This window comes from Drosophila novamexicana, unplaced genomic scaffold (assembly GCF_003285875.2).
Source record: "Drosophila novamexicana strain 15010-1031.04,08,12 unplaced genomic scaffold, DnovRS2.1 tig00004555-arrow-pilon, whole genome shotgun sequence".
In the NCBI taxonomy this organism is placed as follows: Eukaryota; Metazoa; Arthropoda; class Insecta; order Diptera; family Drosophilidae; genus Drosophila; species Drosophila novamexicana.
Genome location: NW_020825052.1, coordinates 4,744,697 through 4,766,933, shown reverse-complemented (window position 1 = coordinate 4,766,933; position 22,237 = coordinate 4,744,697). Strand labels below are relative to the sequence as shown.

The 22,237-nt window shown below is 43.4% G+C and overlaps 3 protein-coding genes and 1 long non-coding RNA gene across 4 annotated transcripts; 3 read left to right on the top strand and 1 right to left on the bottom strand.

The window, feature by feature from the left end:
• Positions 1-8,325: 8,325 nt before the first annotated feature.
• Positions 8,326-9,364, bottom strand: LOC115770233. Its single transcript, XR_004018823.1, has 2 exons — positions 8,928-9,364; positions 8,326-8,856 (listed from the first exon to the last, which is right to left on the bottom strand). It is a non-coding gene; the product is annotated as an uncharacterized LOC115770233 (long non-coding RNA).
• A 3,952-nt stretch (positions 9,365-13,316) lies between these two features.
• Positions 13,317-13,973, top strand: LOC115770264. Its single transcript, XM_030715482.1, has 3 exons — positions 13,317-13,414; positions 13,475-13,581; positions 13,647-13,973. The coding sequence occupies exons 1-3, from the start codon at positions 13,391-13,393 to the stop codon at positions 13,876-13,878; spliced, it is 363 nt and encodes a 120-aa protein (XP_030571342.1). The 5' UTR covers positions 13,317-13,390; the 3' UTR covers positions 13,879-13,973.
• Positions 13,974-14,511: 538 nt separating this feature from the next.
• Positions 14,512-15,141, top strand: LOC115770263. The gene is made up of 3 exons (XM_030715480.1): positions 14,512-14,593; positions 14,643-14,785; positions 14,849-15,141. The coding sequence occupies exons 1-3, from the start codon at positions 14,570-14,572 to the stop codon at positions 15,054-15,056; spliced, it is 375 nt and encodes a 124-aa protein (XP_030571340.1). The 5' UTR covers positions 14,512-14,569; the 3' UTR covers positions 15,057-15,141.
• Positions 15,142-17,067: 1,926 nt separating this feature from the next.
• LOC115770351 lies at positions 17,068-17,546 on the top strand. The gene is made up of 3 exons (XM_030715588.1): positions 17,068-17,093; positions 17,150-17,256; positions 17,315-17,546. The coding sequence occupies exons 1-3, from the start codon at positions 17,070-17,072 to the stop codon at positions 17,544-17,546; spliced, it is 363 nt and encodes a 120-aa protein (XP_030571448.1). The 5' UTR covers positions 17,068-17,069.
• The last annotated feature ends 4,691 nt before the right edge of the window (positions 17,547-22,237 follow it).

The following is a 22,237-nucleotide window of genomic DNA, read 5'->3' as shown; positions in this document are numbered from 1 at the left end:
CAGAATTATACAATTTATGCGATTTACGAGCTCCGGCAGCTCCTCCAGTTACCGTCCAGCTCCAACTACAGCTCCAACTCCAACTCTAACTTCAACTGGCATCTACCACTCGCGCCTTCGCCCTTTTTGCCTCGGCAGCCGCAAAACTATTTCTATTGCTGCGGAGCCGTCGCCGTCGCCGTTGCCGCGGCCGTCGCTATCGCCACTGAGCAAGGATATGCCGTATTTCCGTTTACATAATAAATTTGCTAACCACGTTCTGTCGTCGTCGTCGTCGTCGTCGTTACGTCCCGGACCTGGCCCGGGCCCTGCGGCATCACCACCAGCGCCGCCAGCGCCGCCGTTGCCTGGCATCAAGTGCCTGCGGTTGGCATTTTTGTTTTTGTTTTGTTTTTTTACCCTATACCCATTAAAAATGGATAAGGAAGGGTTAAATGGTTTTGTATAAATGTATGTAACAGGCTGATGGATATCATAAGGTATAAATATTCTTGATCAGCTGTGCTGGTCTTTTCTTCAGTCTGTCTGTTCAATGGTCTGTATGGACGCGCCTTTCGCAGCGACTTTAAGATCCAGGGACTTCGAAATGGATACATAGTTTCTTCTATACATAAATTTATATATTTCTGATGCCGTCATTCGTTCTTTCCAAATCCAATTTGTTCAGTTAGAGCCGTGCACTTTGATATTTACGTTCCTTTTCGTGTGATATCTAGGTGCTGTAAGTTTCATATACATCAGACTTTAAGTACATGAGTTATTAAAGAACGCATTAACCATAGATTTTCAGGTAAGGGAAGAAATAAGAGCTGCGTAGCTTGCGACATGGTTTTATTCATGTGTGCATGCGTGATAGCAGGAAGCTCTAATCCTTTGAGTCGGTATAGGGTGCCTGCTGGTCGAGCACACCCTACAGAAGCACTCTTACTTGTTTAATTTTTTGTGTCGTGTTGTTGTTTTTGTATGTCGCCATCGCCAGCGCCGTCGTCCGGGGCACCTTGCAGTGCAAGTTGACAAAAGGCTGCACAAAAAAATTGGACAGCAGCCGCAGCCAAAGTCGCAGCAGGCGTTTGAATTGAGTTTTGCGTTTGCTTTGCGTTTGGCTTTTGGCCGGTTTATAAACTTTAACTTGGACAACATATTGTCGCTGGCAAGTGTCGCCTCCACCTGCTGCTGCAGCACCGTCGCCGTCACCCGCCTACCTCGCCTCCTGCTGCTCTCCAGATTTCCCTGCCAGTTGATTGACGGAAGTCAGCGGCGGCAACAACTTTTGCTTAATCATTGGGCGGCACTCGCGTTGTCTCTAATTAATCTATTAAATGCAAGAGACAGCGCCTACAAAAAATGCGTTGTCGAGGAAGTCATCTCGCCTGGCCCGGCCTGGCCAGCGAGTCCAACAAGCCGCTTCCGTTTTCCGCTGGAAGTGAAATCTGTCAGCGGACGTCATATAAATGCCAAAAGGCGAGCACCACAGGGCTGGTTAGTTCCAATTCAAATTCTTGCTGCGAGGGTTCGGCGATTAGAGTTTGCGGCAATATGGTTCAAACTGATGGGAAATTATAATACATTATTTTGAGACGGGGTGAAATAGACAAATAGACATGTGTTGATATGACGAAAGTATTTATTTTGTTTGGGCAGCCTTTGTTGTGAATCTATATAGGGATTTAAAATAGAGACTTTCTCTATTCTAAGTTAAGACGAAAATATTAATTTCTATCATAAAAACATATTCTCCATTTACTAGCCCAAATATCTTTAAAAGTGTATTTAAATTCGATCAGATGAGAGACAAATAAGTTTCCTAAAACCATTTTTCACCAATTTTCTACAATTCCGAGTGAATTTATCCGCTAACACCACATATTCCGAGTGAATTTATCCGCTAACACCACATATTAACTCCAGGCCAGTCAGTAAATCAGTCTGTCGGGAAGGGAAATATATTATTTGTTTATAAATAGAAACAGAACCTTTACAAAAACAAAGTTCAGCATTTATCTTTTCTATATCGGTAAGAAGTTATCGCAATTAAGTCAACCTGGCAGCTGATCCACCTCCTGCCTGTAATGGGGAGCCCTTGAATTTATGAAACAGCCTGCGCAACCTTGCTCTATATGTGGGCTCTGGCTGCGCCCACATGCAGGTGCCATAGGATCCTCGTCAGCTGTCGCCGTGGGGTAGGTTCAATAACCCGCGGCTGTTGACTTTGCAGCCCGCTGTCTGCCACCTCTGGCACCTCAGCCCGCCGCTCGCTGCTAATGGCTAGCCACACTTTACATTAGCGTCACAATTTATTGGCCGGCTGCTGAAGCCGGCTGCTCCTGCGCCGGCGCAGACGCGGTCGTGGGCTGCCTGGCGGCCCACTTGGCCGTATGCTTTACGCATGCTTGGTAGCTAAAATGGTCATAATAATAATAAAAATTTTCTGCCCGGCCCGAGTGCGGGGCGCGGCAAGGCGTTTGAGCGCATGTTTGACGCATCAAATGACGGCAACAGGTCCGCAGTATCTGGACAGCATCCCGTGCTGATCTCGTTCCAAGTGCGTAAGCATCAGCAGCAACTGCGACCGGTTTTTGGTTTATGTCAATGCATTGACAGGTGCAAGCGGCGGGCGATGGCTGCTCCATTTATGCCAGCCACAGCTTCAGTCCCAGCTCCGACTGCCGCTCCAGTTGCAGCCCCGAAACTGGCTCGCATGCATGCATTTGAATTGATTTTGGGAAGCATGCGCAATGTCAATATGGCCATGAATTTATGTTTAATAAATGCAGTCAACGAGCGACTCTTTAAGCTTTCCGCATTCCTCGCCCAGTAGTTGCTGTTAACACCCACAAGAAGACGCTTGCCAGGGCAGCGGCCATTGTGCAGCCAAAGCCCAAGCCCAAGCCGAAGCCGAAGCCAAAGCTGGAGCTGAAGCCAACAAATTCTCCAAGAGGCGGCGGTGGCGGCTCCTTTGTGCTTTTGGTCAGCTTGCTGCAGTTTTAGATTATTTGTTGCTGACAGCTTCATGAAATATTTATTATTATGGTATGAGTATGGGCCTGGGCTTGGGTCGGGAGCTATGGGTATGGCAATGGGCTCTGCTCTAGGTCCGCTACTCCAGCTCTTTGTGTGCAGGTGTTGGGGGTGCAGCAGCAGCAGCAGCAGCTGCCCAGACAATTGCCTCGGCATAGGCAAAGCAGTTCGCGCTGGCTACCAAAATTGAGGATTGAGGTGTTTGCCTCTGCGCACCAAACTTAAAAGCCAAAACGCCGAACACCGAAAGCCGAACGCCGAGGATCAAAGAGAGCTCCAGAGCCGGAACAATGCTGCGTTAAAGGTAATTGTTTGTCAATTACTTGACTCCCGGCCAAGCGCGTGGCCATGTTTGCCTCGCCCGAGAGGATGTGGCTGCGAATCTGTCTGTGCGAGTATCTCTGCCAGCAAATGTATCTGTATATGCGTCTGTAAATGTATCCGTATCTTCGTCGGGCCTGGGCCAATTATAGCTGCCTGCTCGTTAGCATACACAAACTGTATCCGTATTGCCATCGCAATCGCTGCCGATAATCGCATGGAGTGTAAAATTATTTAATTCCCGCTTATCGCGGCCTCCGCTGCCGCTGCCGCCTGCCCCCGTGAAGAGTGTGTGAAATTGTTCAACTTCAAGACTGCGATATCTGGAATGGCTATACGGTTGCGTATAGGTGGGAGTGAGGGTATGTGTTTGGGTATGCCTGACTCGCATATGATTACATGATTTCCAGCGTATTTTATCAACAATAAGTAATGTATACATAAGCTTCCATTCTGGACTTATGAGATTATTAGGCATTAAAAGATTACTGATTAGCGCGATTTAACAGCGGGATAAATAGTATTTATACAGTCCTGAAATGTGCTATATTGCCTTGGGTATATAAGTAGCAATAGCGAATGAATAACAATATTTTCTCATTCAAAGAAACTTTTGTAATTATATTTTGATTATAATTACGTTTTGGTTTGACTTTGATAGATTTTTACGACTCTACTTAAGTTAAATATGTTTAAATAACAAGTTTATCATATTTTTATATTATTGAATATTATAATTATTATATATTATAAAAGGTTGACATTTAGCATATTTATTTATTTAAGTAAATGCTATTTACATTCCTAAACATTTGTTATTTCCTTTAATAGGCATTAAAACAATTAAATGCAACTCCATTGATTTGAATTCGAGATCTAGGCAATTATAGGATAGGTTTGATGCCAAATCCCTCTGTTAGGCCTCATTGCAGTTAGTTCTGTAATCAAATGCCAATAGGTGTGTCCTTTGAGGCAATTAGCATGTTTTATGACGAATTGTGAATAATCAATCTTATTCATTCTTAATTAAAATTATTTATCATTGAAATAATAGTTCATTTAGATAAATCATTATTAATAAATCTCTGTATAAATATTTGCAAAAGGGTGTAAAATATTCGGACTTTTGAATTCATCTAACTCTTTTGTATTATTGTTGTTACCCGTTTTGTTTCGTTTTTGTGTGTGCGTGTGTGTGTGTGTGAGAGAGACAGTGAGTGTGTATATGTGTGTGTGTGCCACAGTTTACACAGAAAAGTAATTTCGAGCATGTTGCTGCAATCAGACGATTCTGCCGCCGTTGCCGCTGACTGAGAGATGCTTTGATATGGCCTGGTCCTGTTGCTGTTCCACATAAAGTTGCAGTTGAAGTTGATGCTGAAGTTGAAGGTGTTGTCTCTGTGGCATGGTCAGTGGCTGCCACGGCTGCTGCGGCTTCTGCTGCTCTTAATTGCTTGCTATTTTCAAATGCTGGGCGCTTTCAATTTATCACATGTCTGTGACATCGGCAGTGACATTTTATTAGGCGATAACGATAAATTTACTAAGATTTATTAAGTGGCGGCGAGCAGTGGGGAAAATTGCGTCGCCTGCGCTAATTTAAACAAATTAAATGAAAATCTCAACAATTATTGATCGCATGTGGCGGCAAGAAGCAAGTGGCCGGGTTTAATGAACACGCTAATGAGCTAGCTGCTCAGCTGCTGCGATCAATTTGTTGTCATTGTTTATGCAACAAACGCATCGAAAGGGGTTCATTTCTCAGATTGCTGCATGCGGCAGCATGTGGGCAGCGGCGGCATGCAACGCCATGCGGGTGTCGGTAATTGACTTGGATGCAATCATAACTGACTCCGCCGTTCAGTAACGGGCGTTTGGCAGTCGACTGGCAACCGGCAACTGGCAACGGGCAACTGGCAACTGGGAACTGGCAACTGGTAACTGCCAGTCACCATTGAGGCAAGTGAGGCAGGCGTGGGTGATCCTAGACGGGCACGGAAACAATCCTTAACAGCAAATTATGCAAATTTCTCGACTCCTATGAGATCAGAGCAACTGCTTGCTGTCTGGCCAAGTCTGTCCGGATCTGTCCGAGGCTGTCCGAGGCCTTCGGTCTAGCCTGCTCTGTCGTCTGCTCTTGTGGGTGGACAATGTGACAAGCGTCGTCGTGAAAAACAACAGTTTACTTGCCACAGAGTCTACACCAGGCCCTGACATGGAGCTTACAGCTTGCAGCTTTCAGCTTGGGGCTGCCGCACTCGAGGCCTCCAGCCCAGACAGTTTTACTGTCTTGACTGAAAATTTATATTATTTCATGCAATTTGTCATCGTTTTGCCAGCAGAAGAAAGATGACTTTTGTATGGGTTTCAGTTTCTTTCTTTATGCTTTGCATCATTTACTTTGTTGCACGATATGCGGTTTGTTAGTTAAACACGGAATACAAGTGGGAATCGTAGCAGCTTATGACAATGCTGAAATATGATCACGTTTTAGAATGTTTGTTAAATGACAAAACAATTAAAATGATATCAAGCTTGGGTCATTAACGATCATATGACTCAGTGTGGAATATACAAACTCCAAGTTGTTTACTTTATTGACTCTGGACACATTGAAGTTACGAACGAGTTCAGCGGGCAACCTTCTATAATTGTAATATGATTCATATGCCTGCCGAAAGATTGTACAAATAAATACATCTTAAAGGTTTTTTGTATTATTATCTACAACTTCCAAAAAAAAATATTTAAATACTTCTAAAAAGGATTAGCTTAGTGGGTTTCCTACGCACATTTCCGAATTTTTTATTTATTGTCTTTATTATAAATTTCAAGGAAATTAACTTAATTTCAAGCAATTTAATTATAATTCTTTCGAGCATATTTCAACTCAAGGATCCATTTTATTTGTGTTTCAACTTTTTCCATTCTAAGTCCCTTTAAATATATTATCTAAATACAACTGCACATGATACTCGCGTATGGGCTCGCCCAGAGCTGCTTTTCAGCGATTTCCTACCAATTTTCCAGTTAATTTTGTGTGGAGGAGCCCGCTGGTCCCCATATGCGATATGCGACATTCAAACTATATATATATATATGTATGTTGCACATTATTGTGTTTGCATATTTACATGCATTTAAGAGTTATTAAATTGCAAAATTTATGTAGCACGTGTGGGCGTTGCGACGACACGCGTCGTTAGTTGCCGTTGTTGGCAGTGGGTGTGGCCCTCGCTCGGGGTTAGAAGATTGGAGAAGGGTGATGAATCCACATTTTCCGCTGACAAGAAAGTGCGATTTTTGCTGTTGTTAAATCAATTTTAATGAATGCTCCGAAAGTTGTTAGAAACTCCCCTGAAGCGCAAAAGGGCGCCTGGTCCTCTATCTCTATCTCTATCTCTGGCTCTTGTGGTTTCTTCTATCCCTTTCAGCCTTATAAAGTCTTCGGCCCAAATTGATATTACACTAATTAAAATGCAATAAAATATCGCTGAAATTGCCATTCATAAATCATTACGACTGCTGCAGCTGATACGCTGCGAAGGCAGAGACGCACACATGGTCCAGCTTTGGGCTGCAGTTGGAGCTGGGGCAGGAGTGGGACTTGGAGCTATATACAATTGAAGATTGAGGTGTGAGCCGACAAAGGAAATAACGCTCCTGCAATTTGCTTGCAAAAAGCGATGTGCTCATCATCATTAGAGCTGGCTGCCCAAGCTTGGGCTCGGACTGGTGTTTGAGCTTTGGACTGGGCCTGCAATGTGGTATACGATCATACTATTTGCTTTATGATTTTGTTAATTCTCCATAGATTGCCGCTTAGTTTGCCAGCCCGCTGTGGGAAAGTTGCCAGGGACAGGCCCAGTGCCGTTTGAGAGAGCTTATTAAAATCGCGAATTTTGCTCAAATATTTAACAAAGCTGCCACATCTAGAAATTATATGCGCAATTTGCGAACAATGGCGTCGTCCCCATGTATTCGGCTACCTGGTACGTTAATCGGCAATCAATATACGACGCAGCTCCAACTGCAGGCACAATCGGAGCCACAGGCAGCTGCCACAGGCGCGCCCATTAAACATAAACAAAATTAAGTGACCATTAAAATGCCATAAACTGGCGGCGGCGTTCATGGTCATGTCGCTGGATGTGCCTGGATTAACTCTGGTCTGCACCGAACGCTGCATTTGAAAATCTGTTGACTACCCCCCCAGCTCTCCACCCAAGTGCCTATGCCCTGATCAGCATCAAGGGGCACTTTCGTTTAATGCTGTTGCTCATCGGCCCACATAAATCGTGTACTTGCCGCTTGTAGCTTTCAATTTGTGACAAGCCGTACTCCAAATGGAGCTGAAACCAAAGATGTAACCCTGGCTATGGCTGTGGCTGTGGCCGTAGCTGGACGGGATTTGTCCAAGTTGAGTGAGTCCAACAAAATGCTGCGTGGGTGCATCGCGCCACTTGAGTCAAGTAAAGTCAAGTAAAGTAAGGTGCTGTCGCATCAGAGGAGGGAGAGGAGAGTCCTCCCACCTCGTCTGACCGCTTACGCAAAATGTTTCAATTAAGCCAAACAGAGCGAGCCGCGGCGTTCCAGACGGACCTGCAGTTGGAACCGCATCGCGCCGGAAGTTGGCTGCGTTGGACGATGCTCTGAGAAATGGCAGCGCGGCACGCAAATCATCAACTAAACTTGCTCCTCAGTTCGGCTCCAGGTCGGAGCTGCGGTCTCAGCCAGGTGCCAAGCCGCGGGTTGTCTGATAACTTCTCAGTGTTGTTGCTCTGATTATGGGCGCTGTTCTCGTGATTGATTTATCGGCTCTGGCGCTCAGCTAATTGAGTTATATTAAGCCGGTGCTCTCTTTCGAGACGCTCTCACACTGTCAGGCGGTCTCCGTTTGACGTTGAGCCGCCGTGCCACTGAGCCGCGACCGGCGATGACGAGCCACGACCAGCGCCGACTTATATGGCTAAAACGCGCCATTAATTGCAGCGCCACTTTAATATTTATTGTCAATTATTGTTAGTTTAATTGTCAATTATTAAAAATTGTTTCATATCGAGTTGCAGCAGTTGTTGACGTCTGTCGACGTCCATTCAACATTGATGCACGCGGCGTATGCGCAATGCACTCCACGCTTTCAGTTCTCAATCAATGCGTAGCTCAGGTGCCACATTGGATTCCCAAGCATCGGTCAGCTGTCAAGGCTTCGTGCCGACTTCACACGCTGTTTGGGCCAAGCCAGATCAGACGGGGCTGGGCCGGGCCGGCGTTACGTCTGGGAATCATCTGCATCAGAGCAGGGTCCCAGTGTAAGTCTATGTTTTCTGGTTTTTGGCGTACCCTTCGGTAGCAGCTCGAGCGCGTAATCAATTAGCCCTGACAGACCAGAGCGCAGCTGTGTAAGGCTTTATTTAAGATTATTTTTTTTTTTGCCAGAGCGTTGACATTTTGCCATAAGCTTTAACCAATCCCAAGCAGAACCACCGATTCAATTGTGAACCATTCGGAGTAGCTCTGAAATGTTATCGGAATTTATTAAATTTCCTATTTTGAAACAGAAACCATGAGATAATTCTTGGCTTTACCTATAGCTCTTGTTGCTTTTCGGATCCAAAATTCTGTAATTGTTATTATTTTATTTTATATGGTTTATTGTGGGCTTAGGTTTGGCTGTTTCTCTTTTCTCAACGGTTCTCATGTTAAGAATATGTGAATTTCTTATGCGAGCCGCATCTTGCTTGTGTAATATAAGAGAAATTGAATTTGAAAGGGTATTTTCGTTTCGTCGTGCTACACATTTAATCCGTTACGCATTTTACAGCTTAATAAAGCTGATGATGTGGAGATGCCTTTTCGATTGCAGGTGCTAAGAACTGAAGTAGCCGTTGCCTCGATTTTTACAACCTGCCAGTGTTAAATATTGATGTATATCAGCTGCAATCAACGAGGAGCGGGCATCTCTGTCTCTTTCTCTCTCTCTCTCTGTCTCTCTCTCTCTCTCTTTATTTCCCTCTCTCTCTCTCTCTTTGGACGTTGACAAAAGCTGTGCGGCACGATCAAGGCTGTACCTGGCCACAGCTGCAACTGATGGGCGCTGATGAATCGGGCGTCGTCTCCCCTTCGATTGTTACGTGCCGCTGATTCGCTTCATTATTTATTGTTTAGCTGCCCCCCTGCATGCCTGATGCAGCAAGGGGGCATTGATTTTGTGGGCAGCTGGCGGGCTGCTTGCGTAATTGCCCATGTGGCAAACAAATTGGTATCCACAAGCCGATACAGCATGCATCTCGCTGCAAGTGCGCTTGCGTTGCCAATTGTTGATTTAGTGGCTGCTGGCAGCGCCTAATGCAGCGATTAATCGCACAATTAACGGGTTAAACATTTTGACAAACTAAAAAATGCCGAACGATTTGTCTCAGCCAGGTGGTCGCCTTGTGGGTGTTGGCTGAGCACGTGGGGCAAAAATGCAATAAGCACACGCGTAAATCAACAGGACATGCCACAGCAAGATGGAAGAAGCATCCAAACTTGCCACCTGGTCGTTGCTTCTAATCAAGTTAGACGAACGACCTCGTGGACGACGAGTGCGATGTTGTCGTCCTGGCATGCCGCCTCATAAAAACCAAATGAATGCCTGCCGTTGCAGGAGCTGCTGCCTCGAAAAAACTTTACGACAAGCCACACAAATTGGACGCTCTTGTTTTTGGGGCCGAGACTCTAGACTTGTTATGCCCAATTGAGGGTATAATGTTTTGGTCTCAAAGAAAGTTAGTTCAACCATGAGATGAATTTCATAGGTATCATGATAGATCTCATTTCTAGCTGTCTGTGTGGTGAATTTGTCTAAGTGGTAAGAGATTTTATTTTATTCATATCACAGCTTAACAGATTGTGTGTCTATTGAGTGCTCGAAAGGGAACTTATTATTATTGAGGTAATTTTTATAGAGTTGCAGCTATCGGAACATAGATCCGACAGTTATGCAATGATTTCTACAAAAGATACAAAAGGTATCTCCAAATAAAGGGAGAGTGTGTATGAACGTCGTTGTATTTTTGTTGGTGTTGTTTGCTTGTTTTATGGGCCACACGGCAGCAACCTGCACTTGCATCATGTTGACGCAGATCACCAGGGCAGGTGGTGCACCTCGACGCTGCCCGTTGGCCATTTGCATAACCTCTAGCTGTCTCTGTATAAATTTCTGGGCGCAAATGAAATGCAATTTTAGCCAAGCTGAGTGCTCTTATCATTTGTGTACCATCAGTACAGAAATTAAATAAAATTGCTGTCAAAGAGCCAAACAGCGAAACTTGTAGGAGGAAGCCACCAACGCTGTCATTCGCCGATTCCAATCGTCTGCGCGGCTGCTGCGCTCCGTTTGGCAGCGCCAGGCGGGCGCTTGCGATTGGTATCGTTCATGTCCGTCGCACCCGCCTGCTGTAGGTTTCCCACACTCACGCACCCAATGCGACATTTTCTAAATCGAATAGATGCCAAAAAAAAAGAAAGAAAAAAAAAAAAAAGAAACAACTCAAAGACAAACCGCAAAAGACTATAAAGATTTTTAATATGCAAGCGTCAGATAAGCGAGGAGCGCTGAGGGGCGTAGGGGCTGAGCGCAAAGCGCAGCTGCTGCCGCATTAATTACACCGGACTGCGCCTTGGGGCAGGTCGGAGACGGAGACGTAGACGGAAACATCAGACGGAACGGGGCCGAAACCAGCTTGGCCGGGCCTGCTGTTGGCTGTTAACTGGCCTAGCGAAAAGCACCCGCATAATGCCGCGCCATTCATGCTGCGATAGACTGCGCATAAAATTCATAGCTTTTTGAATGTCATTTGTCGTTAACTGGCCGCAAGTTTGTTTCAAATTGATTTGAGAATGGCAAACTAAGAGTCAAATGAAATAAATGGCAGCCCAAACATTTTTAAATGATTCTGTTTGCTTCAGGCTTGCCATAGATCAAAATATGATTGAGCCCGGGTGAATTAAGTGTCTTTCCATTCTTACTCCCATTTAAAAATTTCCAAGCACTCTTGTAATTCCCGTTTCCTTTTTTTCAGGGATACCTATTTCCGTTTTACATATCTGATAGATCGAAGATTATGTGCAGGTAAGTAAACTTTTTAAATATAATTTAATTAATTTGCTCAAGTGTTCTTTTGCATATTCCATTATTCCATTTACGATTTACTCGACCATAATTTCCCATTTTTGCTCCTTACGTTCCGGGCTAAAAGCCCGCTGACCGAAAAGGTTTATAGTACTTAAATGCCATATCCATAGAAACTGTTCTGGGTAAAACTGTCACATTTATGAGTGGTCAGGAGGAAACGCATTGCGTATAAGTTATGCGCTGTAGATTGCCTCATCATTGGCCTACCCCCAGCACCGCCCAGTCCTATTCCGTCCTGGCGGCCAGGAATGGCATCTCAGTCCATTTTCATTGCCCTCAGCGCTTGCAATTGGCGATTATGCCGCCACGATAAGCATATTGGTCGCATAAACCTGCATCCAACTGGCCAAAGATTCAGTGGCTGGCGCACCAAAGTGGCAATAGCAATTTGTAGCTGGGTGAACGTGTGGTGACCAAAACGGCAGCTAAGTTTTTGCTGCCGCTGCCGCTGTTGCTCTTGCTGCTGTTGCTTAATTAATAGACAGTCGCTCCATGGACTGCTGACCACTTGCATATGATCAATACGTGTTGATTAGTGTAGTCTGGTATCATGCTCGTATCTCGGCGCTCGGCTTTTATGGTCCGCTCTGTTGACAATTTTTTGCCATATGAGCCACGGCCTTCATTGCAGCTTTTGTCGCATAAATCAAGCTGCTGCGCACTGCAGCTGCAAGTCACCGGAGAACAACGCCGAACCACCCAAAAAAAAAGTATATATAAATTATATATTTATATTTGTATAAATAAATAAAAATCAATTGCGGGTGTTGCCCGTTCCCAGGCACTGGGGCAGCTACAACGGGCTTCTCCTTGCTCAAGCGACCTTAGAAAATATGCAATTGTCTGGCATTAATTTATAGCTCGCAATGCATTTAAATTGCAGGCATGAGGCCATTGAAATCAATGAGCTGCTAAGGTCGTGTGTGGGTGTAGCGGCTGTAGCAAGAATTCTTTCTAACTCCACAACAACTGCAACGACTGCACCTGCTGCAGCTGCATGCGTTTTCGAATCCAACTGCATTTCTGTCCGCCTGACTCCGTCTGGCGGCTCTGTTGGGCTCGAGGCCCCAATGCGCATGCAAATTTGTGATTAAGGTCAGCTGGCATCATCAACTATGTTCGCAGCGGCCGCCCCGGGTTCATCTTCCGATCGTCTGCAATTGCTTGTGGGTGCTCCGGGCAAAGGCTGTTGCCAGCCAGACGCAAAGCTCACAGCAATGCGTGCACGCCCGGACAGTTAGTCTAAAGATGTGGCTGGCAAGGGGCTTAGATTTATAGTTGAGCTGTTTGAAAGCAACGATGAGCTGCCAGAGGAAGCGGACTCTAAGTATTCCATGCTGACTTTGGCTGATGTCAGAGCTTGTAGAATTTTCGGTATATATGTATGCATGAAGTGCAAATATTTGGGACTGTGAGCCATAACATATTTCAATTGAAAATACTTAAAAATTGTATAAAGAAGGAAGGAATGAAATATCGCCTGATCCCGACGGCGATCTCATTCTATCCACAGTAAGGTTCTGAGCCTTAGAGACTTTAAGAGACTTTAAGTCAGGGACTCTCGAGTAGAGAACTCAAACCCGTTTGCATAATAGTTGCAATGAACCGTTATGTGTATGACAAAGTGATTTTACACGTTCCAGGTCAAAGGCAGCGTATAACGGTATTGCATAAATATTGTTTAACTATTTAAAAACCGTAGCCAAAGTATTCTATTTGCTCTCAACAACCTTGTCATTTGTTAGACACGTCTGAGTTCTAGCATTAGCTATGAAGAATCGATCCGTTGTATTCGAATTGCCAGACAAAATCTATAAAACGGGCATAAATGCTTTTATTTAGAACCATTGATCGAAATAAGTCGATGAGAACATGTCGAGAATTCTGCTTAGCTCGGTAAGTTACACCATTCCTGAAGAGTTAGCACTGATTGGACCATCTTAAATATTTATATAGTTGGTTCTGATTCTGATTGCCAACTTGGCGATGACGGGACTGGTACCGAGTGTTTCTCTTAATGGCGTTGAGATCCAACCAATTGGTTATAACAAATACCAGCTAAGGTTTGTTTCAAGCAAAAAGGAATTTAAGTATCTATGGGTCCATACATTGACTGATTTGTTTATAGAATTAAACATTCAGATGGATCTATACTGGAAGAAATTGTGGAGAAGACCAACGCCAACCAATATGAAGTGAGGGGCCAACTAAGCCAACCACAATTTAGTCCATATGGCAGACTATTCCTTACCCACAAAGCAGCTGCTGATAAAGGTGACGCCAAGGCATATGGCACATATCAGTATATTCAGCCAGTAAAAGATCAGGGGAGAGAAGCGCAAACGTCCGGTTCAGATTAAATGCCTGCACATAATGCCTACATAATAAATTGTTTGAAAGCCTTGCCATAAATCTTGTAGGCAATAAAATATAGTGCAGAATTCCTAATAACATATATATTTTAAATGTTCGTTTGTCTGCAAATCAAAACTTGGTTTGAAATCATTCTTTATTATGAATATCGTAAGAAGAAAATAGTTCATTTCTGAACTATATATATATATATTAAATATGTCCGTCTATCTGCACATCTACATTGGTTAAAAGTCATTCTTTATTACGGATATCGTAGCAAGAAAATAAATGTTTATTTTATTTCTTTTTCTATTTGATGTGTTCGGCTATCTGCAAAAAGTTGATTTGAAGTTATTTTATAAAATTGAATTGTTTTTACGAATATATGCCTCTTGTTCAATTGACTTGTCGCAGAAACATATTGCTGAATTATATGAACCTATAAGTGTCCCGATTTCATTAGCACACATTAAGTACTTTTTATTCGCCAAGCTCTAAAAGCTAAGTCAAACTATTTTAGTTTTTCCTCAACGACCTTGAGATTCTTTATGCACGCCAGCCATATATTCTGCTACGGTATAATTAAATAACTTTATCGAATCGATGCGTTTCACCTGAGCGGTAAAACCTATAAAATGGGCAACATTTTTTTCTTAAAGACATTTGAGGCACTAATCTAAAAAGGCCGACGACAATATGTCTGGAATTTCACTTAGCCCTGTGAGTAGCCGATTTGTCAAATATTGAAATTTATTCATAATATCTTCAGGTACTTCTTTTTACAATTGTGAACTTGGTCCTGTCGTCGCCAGTACCAGATAAAGTGGGACCCCAAAATGTTAATACTGTCGAGGTAGCCAACGAGAGAACGGTTCAGCTCGAACACCTTCATGATAACGTATACAGAATTTTGTTAGTTGTCTGCTGATTTTTAATATTTTTAAATAATTGATTCATTCAATGATTTGCATGCAGACTTCCTGATCGTGCGGGAAATTTGCTTGAGCAAATTGTGGAAGAAACGGGGCCTGGCCAGTTTACAGGAAAAGATGACCTAAAACGTGCTTACTTTGGACCGGCAGCAAGACTAATCGTAACCAGCAAAACGGGTCCTTATTCCTACTTAACCAAGTACACAATTATACCGAAAGAACTTAAATTGCCGGCACCCGAAAAACAATAATTTTAGTACATAGTCAAGACTTTCAAAAATTTCGGTCAAGCATTAAATGTTGTAGTTAATTGGCTTTTTGTTGCTCAACATTTAACATTCAATTGACTTTTTTATTGCAAATAGATGCATTAGCGGGTCAAAAATTTTTATAAAAACAACTTCGGAGTGCACTTGGCCATGGTGCAAGCCACAGTCCACTAATGACTAACTAAGGCTGTCTGGCTATTTAAGGATGCTAGCTAGTATCTTGGTCCAAATTGCCAAACCTGAACACTTTATAACCTCCAGCGGACTGCAGTCATTTACGAGGTACCAATCAGTGGCCGTCGGTAGCATATTGTGGCCAAAGTCTAAGAAAACGTCAGTTTCCGTTCCCAGACCGGCGCGCGGTTCCCCAGTTGGGACTCACCTTGCGCCGCGGGGCACGCTTCCGGCCTAAAAATGTGTGTCATAAAAGCGTCCGCTCGGACTCAAGTGCTTAAACGAAGTCTGTGTACTCAATAAGTTTTGGACTATTAAATGGGTAGCTTTTGCATGTTTTACAAGCATGTATCACCATTCGCAGCCTACTCTCACTCTCAAAGCTATTTATTTCTAAAATTGCTTTTTACTATGTAATATAAACCATTTTATAGCCAGCTTCGCTTTTTTGTCAGCTTTAACTACCCAAATAGGGCTAACTGTTCGACTCCTCTAAGTCCACAAAGTATTGCTTTCTTTTAAGTCTGAATTATTGTCTCCTGCGGACAAAAATTTGGAAATTGTTTTGTAGTCGTCTCTATGCACGTAAAATTATATTAACTATCTATTACAGATTTCAATAATATTTTATTGGGCTTGTCCTATACTGTGTAATAGAAGATTCTATATGTACAAGCACGTATTGCCGTGCTTTAACCGGAACAAGTTCTTTAGTTAGCCATTCAAAAGGACTCGAACATGTAATGTTTATCTGCCCGTCACTTTTTGTGTGATTTTGTTTGTCTGGTTGTTTATTTGAATCATATATAAAAAACATTATTTTAACGCACAATCCAAATCGTACAAGCTGCGAAGCTAAAATGTTTAATTATCTGCCTTTCAAGTCTAAAATTTCCAAAAATTTGACCTCCAACTGGAGGAAAAGCTTTTTACACATTGTATGAAAACCATCAAAATCAACTGTCATATAATATGACGTCCCGGAGGTGTGTGGCTTAGATGTTTAAGCATCGTACCAAAAAGCGAGAGGCCGCTAGCTTAAATTCAGCAGGAATTATGAAGTTGTTTATTTGTTTTATTTGTTTTTTAAATTATTATTATTCGCAAAGAAAAAGCAATAATAATATATAAACAAAACAAAAATAAAGTGGAAGTTAACAATAATAATATTGAAAGGGGCATGGTGTTAATTTGAGCACATTTGTATTTGTCAGAAGTTAGCGCGACAACATTATACATTGTAATACCATATACATTTGCCCCTGTCGACGCGGGGTAATTTCTTTCAGAAATAAAACAGCTTAATTAGGTTCGTTTAAATGAAAACCTGATAGTTTTATCCAGGAAGAGTTAAGGCAGCGTAACGAGCGAGTGCATAGAAGTGTGGTCAAAAATGTTGGTCATAACCAAACACTGAGTGCAGGGTATCCAATCGTCGGGTATTCTCGATTAAATCACTTTAACTTGTTGTCATCGCGTCTTGGAAAAGTTATAAAACAGGCCAATATTGGCCAATTTAATAATTAAGATTTATTGTACTGCAACTACAAGCAGTCTTGGAACATCTTGTGCTGCCTGTTGCAGAAATTCGGTTGCAATGAGTTTTCCTGTATTACGCATTAGGGTATTTGCGGCCTTCACACAATTTGAAGCTTAAGGTCGCTTAATTTTTTTGTTGACTTTTGATAGTCGTGAAGAAGCAAAACTCGTTTGTGTCTTAAATAAAGTAAAGCGACTAGATTTTTGGACTTGAAGATGAGTCGTTGGGAGTTGCCAATCTAGTTGGTTGCCAGATACAGACACAGAAAGATCGACAACGACATGTCTGCGAATTTGTTTATTTCCGTAAGCTACAGATTTTTTTAATATTTCATATTTAAAGTTTACTTTCTGCAGAACAGTTACTTGTGGTTCTCTTTGCCAACTCGGCTCTTTCGGCGTTGGTTCCACGTATCCAAAATGACAATGTTCAGTTGGAGCCCATAAATGACAATAAATACACACTTAGGTAGAAGAATTTTTTGGAATATTTTCTATTTGAAGCTGATAAACTTATTCACACATAGAATTAATCAGCTTGGCGCTGTGCGCGAGGAGAACGTGGAAGAGATTGCACCTGGAGAGTTTCTAGTTAAGGGTCAGCTCAACCAGCAGTTTGAACCTCAATCCGGAACTCTGATTGTTACCTATGAAGCTGGTCGTAATGGCTATATAGCCAAGTACACCTATGTTACAAAAGAAGGTCTGCAAATACCATTGGGACTTAGTCCAGATGCATTGAAATCAATAACTGGCTAAGCTTAAGTGACCACATCATTTGGCCTTAAAGCTTTCTGATCAAAATAATAAATGTGAATTATTGATTATTCGTCATTTTAATTTGGATGTGCTTGACAACTGTTATTATTAAGAATTTGAATATATTTTCTTATAAAAAGATTCAAAATTCACTTGCTATATTCGAACTTTCGCTCTCCGAGTTTACAAATGAAATTTTGCTTAATTGTTGTTAAAAATCCCTGCTGTGGAGATCATTTGACCATCACTTTCATTGCCGTTTCCCGGTGCTTGTCGGTATTTTGGGCTTTGCACTTCACATCGCATCCATAAACACTTGATGGCTTTGCCAATAGCCGCTGCACTCTGGCTGCAGGCTGCTTTCCGAGCACCCCAACTGTACTCCATGCACGCAATCAAGCGGCAAATCAACAATTTTCCATAACAGTGAAGCGAACGGTTTGGCTTTGTGCGGGTGATTGACGCTTGTTGCATGCAACTGCAACTGCTGTGGCAACAACTTGAGGCAGTCGATTTTAAGTGGTCGCAACCGCAACGTGAAAATACTTAGCAAATAGCCCCTCGGGTCGAACTTTCAACAGCCGGCAGGCCAAACAGCCAAACAGCCAAGCAGGTGAAATGTTTGCTGAAAATCAACAGCTTGACTGGGCCTTTCTTGCGTACCCTGCTTCACTGCTCTCTTCTCCAGGCCTGGTCGTGCTTCTGTGCGTGTGTCAATATGCGTGCAACAAGTTTGCCTTGGCGTATTTTTGTGGGTGCTCCACACTTTAAATTTATTACAACTCGATTACTTGTACTTACCACTTTTTTTCCAGTTGCCAGATATCGATCAGGGTGCCCCGTAGGCCGAGCGGCCGCAAGCGTCGGAGCTGCAGGCCTCGGTCTCGGCCTCGCATGGCCATCGATCGCCCACAACAAGACTCCTCCTGGGCCCTGGCACTGCATGTAAATTAGCATATCGTGCGCGTAATCTGGCCAACAGGAGGCTCCACTTCGCATCCTGCTGTTGCGGCATGTGAAGGCGTCATCGGAATCGGAATCGCAGTTGCCGTCGCCGTCGCCATCGCCGCCGCAGTCACGCAATGAGCCAAAGCCAAACACTGACCACTGTGTGGGCAGCTGAACAGATTCAGCTTGAGTTGCAGTCGCAGTCAGAGTCACAGCTGCAGTTGCTCTGGACTCCTTGTGCGTGCCGCATTCTGGCTTAATGACATTTTATCTCTCTTGTGGTGCAGCTGCCAAAATTATACATACGCAGCGTTGCCTTGCAATGTATTTGGTATGCAAGCATAAAAGAGCTACAGATTTTTGTTTTGTTTTCTGTTCAGAATTTTTATGCAATTGGCAGCGGAAATTGCCTTGCACATTGCTTTTTATGACATTTTAATATGCAAAAGTTTTGCGACCAAACAAATACCTTTTGGTCCTGCAACTAGCTGCGGCTGCTTACTTGTCTATGCATGCTGCCTGCCAAGTTTTTTGCGAGCTGGTGACTGGTGTCTGGTAGCTGGTAGCTGTTAGCTGGTGACTGGTCAAGGAACCCAATACCAACATTAAGTCACACCATCAAAACGCATTTAATTCAGTTTTTATTGAGTTGACAAATCCAATTAGCAGCAAGTTTCGGCCATTTTAAAGGCAAACTAAACTAGCAAGCATAGCCAAACTCTATGCCCAGGGCACAGAGCCCCAAGCACTTGAAGACACACTCACATACTGGTTATACCATATTCCCGGAGCGCCGTTGGCTCGCTTTAGCACTTGCCCGCAATATGCCATTAGAGCGCACGAACTTTAGCCCTGCTGCGGCGGCTGCTGCTGTGGTTTCATCCGCATCCGCATCCTCATTCGCATCCGCATCCGCACGGGCGACACGTTGAAGCCGCATTGTTAACTGTTGACTTTTCTTAAACTTTTGCCAGTGTCTCCTGCACTTGGAAGCGGGCGGGCAGCGCATAAAAAATGTATACCAAATCCCTGCACTGCAGCTGCAGCATTACGTGGTTAGCGAATTTATTATGCAGTGGCTGTGGCAGTTACTGTGGCAGCAGACGACGCAGCCACAGCCGCCAACGCTACACTAGTGTGTGGGCTACCCCCAGCAGACAAATGGACCAACTGACTAAGAGCTACAGCTGCTCTTCAGCGGCTCTTAGCTGCTTTATCAACTAATTGACTTTTAACAAACAAATCGTGCAAGAAATCATATTGAACCAGGCGCTATTCATTAGCTGTAAATCTGTGAGACGCTCAAGTGCACTTGGAAATGCTACTACAGGGAGTTCCAACCTGCAGACGACTGGCCGATACCCTGTGTCTGCTCCTTGTAGTTTTAGCGAAAGATGAATTCCCCACTTTGCGAGAAACCGTCAACAATTTTCTGTTTTGTAAAGTAAATAGCTTTGGAACTGAGCCGAACTTCAGCCTACAATTTCCATATTTGTATTAACTACGAGCTTAACCCTAAAGTATGATAAAGAACCAAAACATACATCCTTGCTGCTAACGTATATTTAAGGAACTTTAAATGGTTTGACTAAGTCTATGGGACCACACAATTTAGAGTAGCAAATGGAAACAAAGCAAAAACAAACCTTAAAGAATGTACATACATGGAATACGGACTCGGACTTAGTCCTGGACCGACTCGAACGCACTTGCTTAAAAATTCTATTTCTTAAACGTGCTCGCTGCCTCTTTGGCATCCTATTGCCTGGGTACGACTGCGGCTCCTGGCCGGCTGCGGACTACATCTGTACATATGTAACCATATAAATGTAGCATATATATACATACATACGTATGCATTTGGCCTGAGTCTGACTGTGTCTTGGCTGCCGCTGTGCAAATTTAAGTGTTTTGTACGTGCGCCAACAGCAATTGGCAAATTCAAAGGCGTGTTAGCATGCCATCAGCAGTCGAAGGGCGCAAGGGGGAACTGGGAGCAGTCGAATAGCAGTCGCGTTGAGTCTCCGGGCGGGCTGCATACCCAGGAGGGTGTTTGCGGGCGAATTATCCTTTCAATTTGACTTGGCATATGTGTGTGGCTCCAGTTACTTATACATGACAGTGTGTGTGAGTGTGTGTGTGTGTGTGTTTGGCGAAATCACATTTTAAATTTGAAATGTCTTGAGATTCTCTTTTGCCAATTCGCATGTCCTTTCCCATATTGACGTATGCCTTGCGCCCAGTTCCGTTTGCTGCTACTTTCGTATGCGCTGGGGCAAATATCGCAATTGATTTATATTGAAAAGTCTTAGCCCGTCTTTGGCCGAGACAGTGTCTTGGCCACTTCCTGGGCTACTGGCTTTGGGCTGTGGGCTGTAGCTGTGGCTTTTGGCTGAGGCCTTCAGCTTAGACAGAACGGAAGTCACATCAATTGGCCTGGCTGATATGGGTCGAATGTTGTGTAGGAGCTAACATGTCTGCAACATCTGCTAATGCCGCAAATTGCGGCAAACGAGTTCTGCGGCGACGCAACAACAATGTCGGCTGCAACATTTAATGATGATTTCATGTAGGTGCCGCCAATAAACTCAATGCTTAAATATTGCATTATTAATGCTACATCGGCGACAATTCTACAGACGCTCGCTTATTTGATTCATAATTAGTTGGTTGTGCCACAGCGTGTCTGCGTCTGCCAACAGGTTGCAAGCTGCAATCGCCGCACAGTTGACACATCAGCCATCAGCCAACAGCCGGGGCCAGATAGACGACGCGTTTACTGGCTAAACGTTTTATGACCGCAAAGTACCGTTGACATTGCGAATGCGAATGCACATCCGAACAAGCCCTGCAGGCTGCAACGTAACGTTGCAACTTTGCAACTTTATGCAAAATACAATTTGGCTTTGGCTGTGATAGATGGCAAATGCAAACGACGCAACTGAAGATGGTTCACAGCATGGCAACTGTTAGGGACTATGATATTAAATGTCACTGAACTTTTTATTTACTTAGCTCCTTAATAGCATTATATAAATCTATTTAATATATTATGCATCTATATGTGGAGTGCATATACCGTGGAGTGGATATTAGACTTTATGGTGAAACGTTATACGGATACTACGCACATACAAATAATACTCTAATATTCACAGCAGATATCTATTTGCTTTGTCAGTGCTGACTAGAGTTGTAGAAATTTTTATTATTTTGATAAGGTTTACTTTTTATACGAAGATGCTTCATTGCATGCAGGTTGGAAATTGGGTTGGAAAATACTAATTTTCTTTTCATATATCATTTAAAATGAAAAATTGGTTTTTACTAACATTCTAACACGTCAATATTTTTGTTAACTTATGCAGTTATACTTTAGTAGAATTTGTGCCCAACTAGAATGTACGCTCCACTTTAGTGCTGCTGCCTGATATTTTGCAACATCAAGTTTTGATCACTGTGATTATGAAATATAATGCTTGCCCAGCCCTATTGCCAACGCTTCAAATTGATACCCGAAACAAATGGACACGCAATAGCGGAGGCAAGATGAGGGCCGTCAGGTGGCCGGCGGGAAAATTGGTATTCATAATTCATGGTACTGATGGCTGCTGGTGGTCGTTCATGTGGTGCTCGGCAAGTGCATAGCTTATAGTTATAGTTAACTCCATGTTGCATGCAATTATCCAGTGAAACACCTTCACTTGGCTCACTTGTGTGGCTGTGTGCTGTATGGTTGCCAC

Bases quoted from the DNA above. Each gene is read 5' to 3' on its own strand.
- LOC115770264 (XM_030715482.1), top strand. From the start codon at position 13,391: ATGTCGAGAATTCTGCTTAGCTCG. The intron at 13,415-13,474 runs GTAAGTTACACC...ATATTTATATAG, and splicing joins CGAGAATTCTGCTTAGCTCG to TTGGTTCTGATTCTGATTGC. The intron at 13,582-13,646 runs GTTTGTTTCAAG...ATTTGTTTATAG, and splicing joins TATAACAAATACCAGCTAAG to AATTAAACATTCAGATGGAT.
- LOC115770263 (XM_030715480.1), top strand. From the start codon at position 14,570: ATGTCTGGAATTTCACTTAGCCCT. The intron at 14,594-14,642 runs GTGAGTAGCCGA...TAATATCTTCAG, and splicing joins CTGGAATTTCACTTAGCCCT to GTACTTCTTTTTACAATTGT. The intron at 14,786-14,848 runs GTTAGTTGTCTG...ATTTGCATGCAG, and splicing joins GATAACGTATACAGAATTTT to ACTTCCTGATCGTGCGGGAA.
- LOC115770351 (XM_030715588.1), top strand. From the start codon at position 17,070: ATGTCTGCGAATTTGTTTATTTCC. The intron at 17,094-17,149 runs GTAAGCTACAGA...TCTGCAGAACAG, and splicing joins CTGCGAATTTGTTTATTTCC to TTACTTGTGGTTCTCTTTGC. The intron at 17,257-17,314 runs GTAGAAGAATTT...ATTCACACATAG, and splicing joins GACAATAAATACACACTTAG to AATTAATCAGCTTGGCGCTG.